The following is a 236-nucleotide window of genomic DNA, read 5'->3' as shown; positions in this document are numbered from 1 at the left end:
CCCGCTGCTGCTGCTGCTGCTGCTGCTGCTGCTGCTGCTGCTGCTGGTGCAGGCTGCTGAGCTGGGACTCAGAGGAGGCAGTGGGGAGGGCCCGACGCAACATTGTCGTCCTCAGGCCGATGTACTCTCTTCAGGAGGCCCAAGTGAGGCTGCTGCTTCCCGCATGCGTGCATGTGTGCATGCATGCATGCATGCATGCATGCATGCATGCATGCATGCATGCATGCATGCATGCA

General features: G+C 61.0%; 1 protein-coding gene across 1 annotated transcript in view; it reads left to right on the top strand.

Moving 5' to 3' along the window:
* Positions 1-165, top strand: part of ETH_00036860 (splicing factor U2AF-associated protein, related, putative) — a gene marked incomplete at both ends in the record, with an annotated part of 3,565 nt that extends 3,400 nt beyond the window's left edge. The window contains one exon of the mRNA XM_013374986.1: positions 53-165. Coding sequence (XP_013230440.1) covers positions 53-165 — 113 coding nt within the window. The remainder of the gene's footprint in view (positions 1-52) is intronic.
* Positions 166-236: the final 71 nt, after the last annotated feature.

Source organism: Eimeria tenella, genomic scaffold (genome assembly GCF_000499545.2).
Source record: "Eimeria tenella Houghton genomic scaffold, Eth_scaff2436, whole genome shotgun sequence".
In the NCBI taxonomy this organism is placed as follows: domain Eukaryota; phylum Apicomplexa; class Conoidasida; order Eucoccidiorida; family Eimeriidae; genus Eimeria; species Eimeria tenella.
Note: the sequence above shows the minus strand (reverse complement) of the source record. Positions and strands in the feature narration are given on the sequence as shown.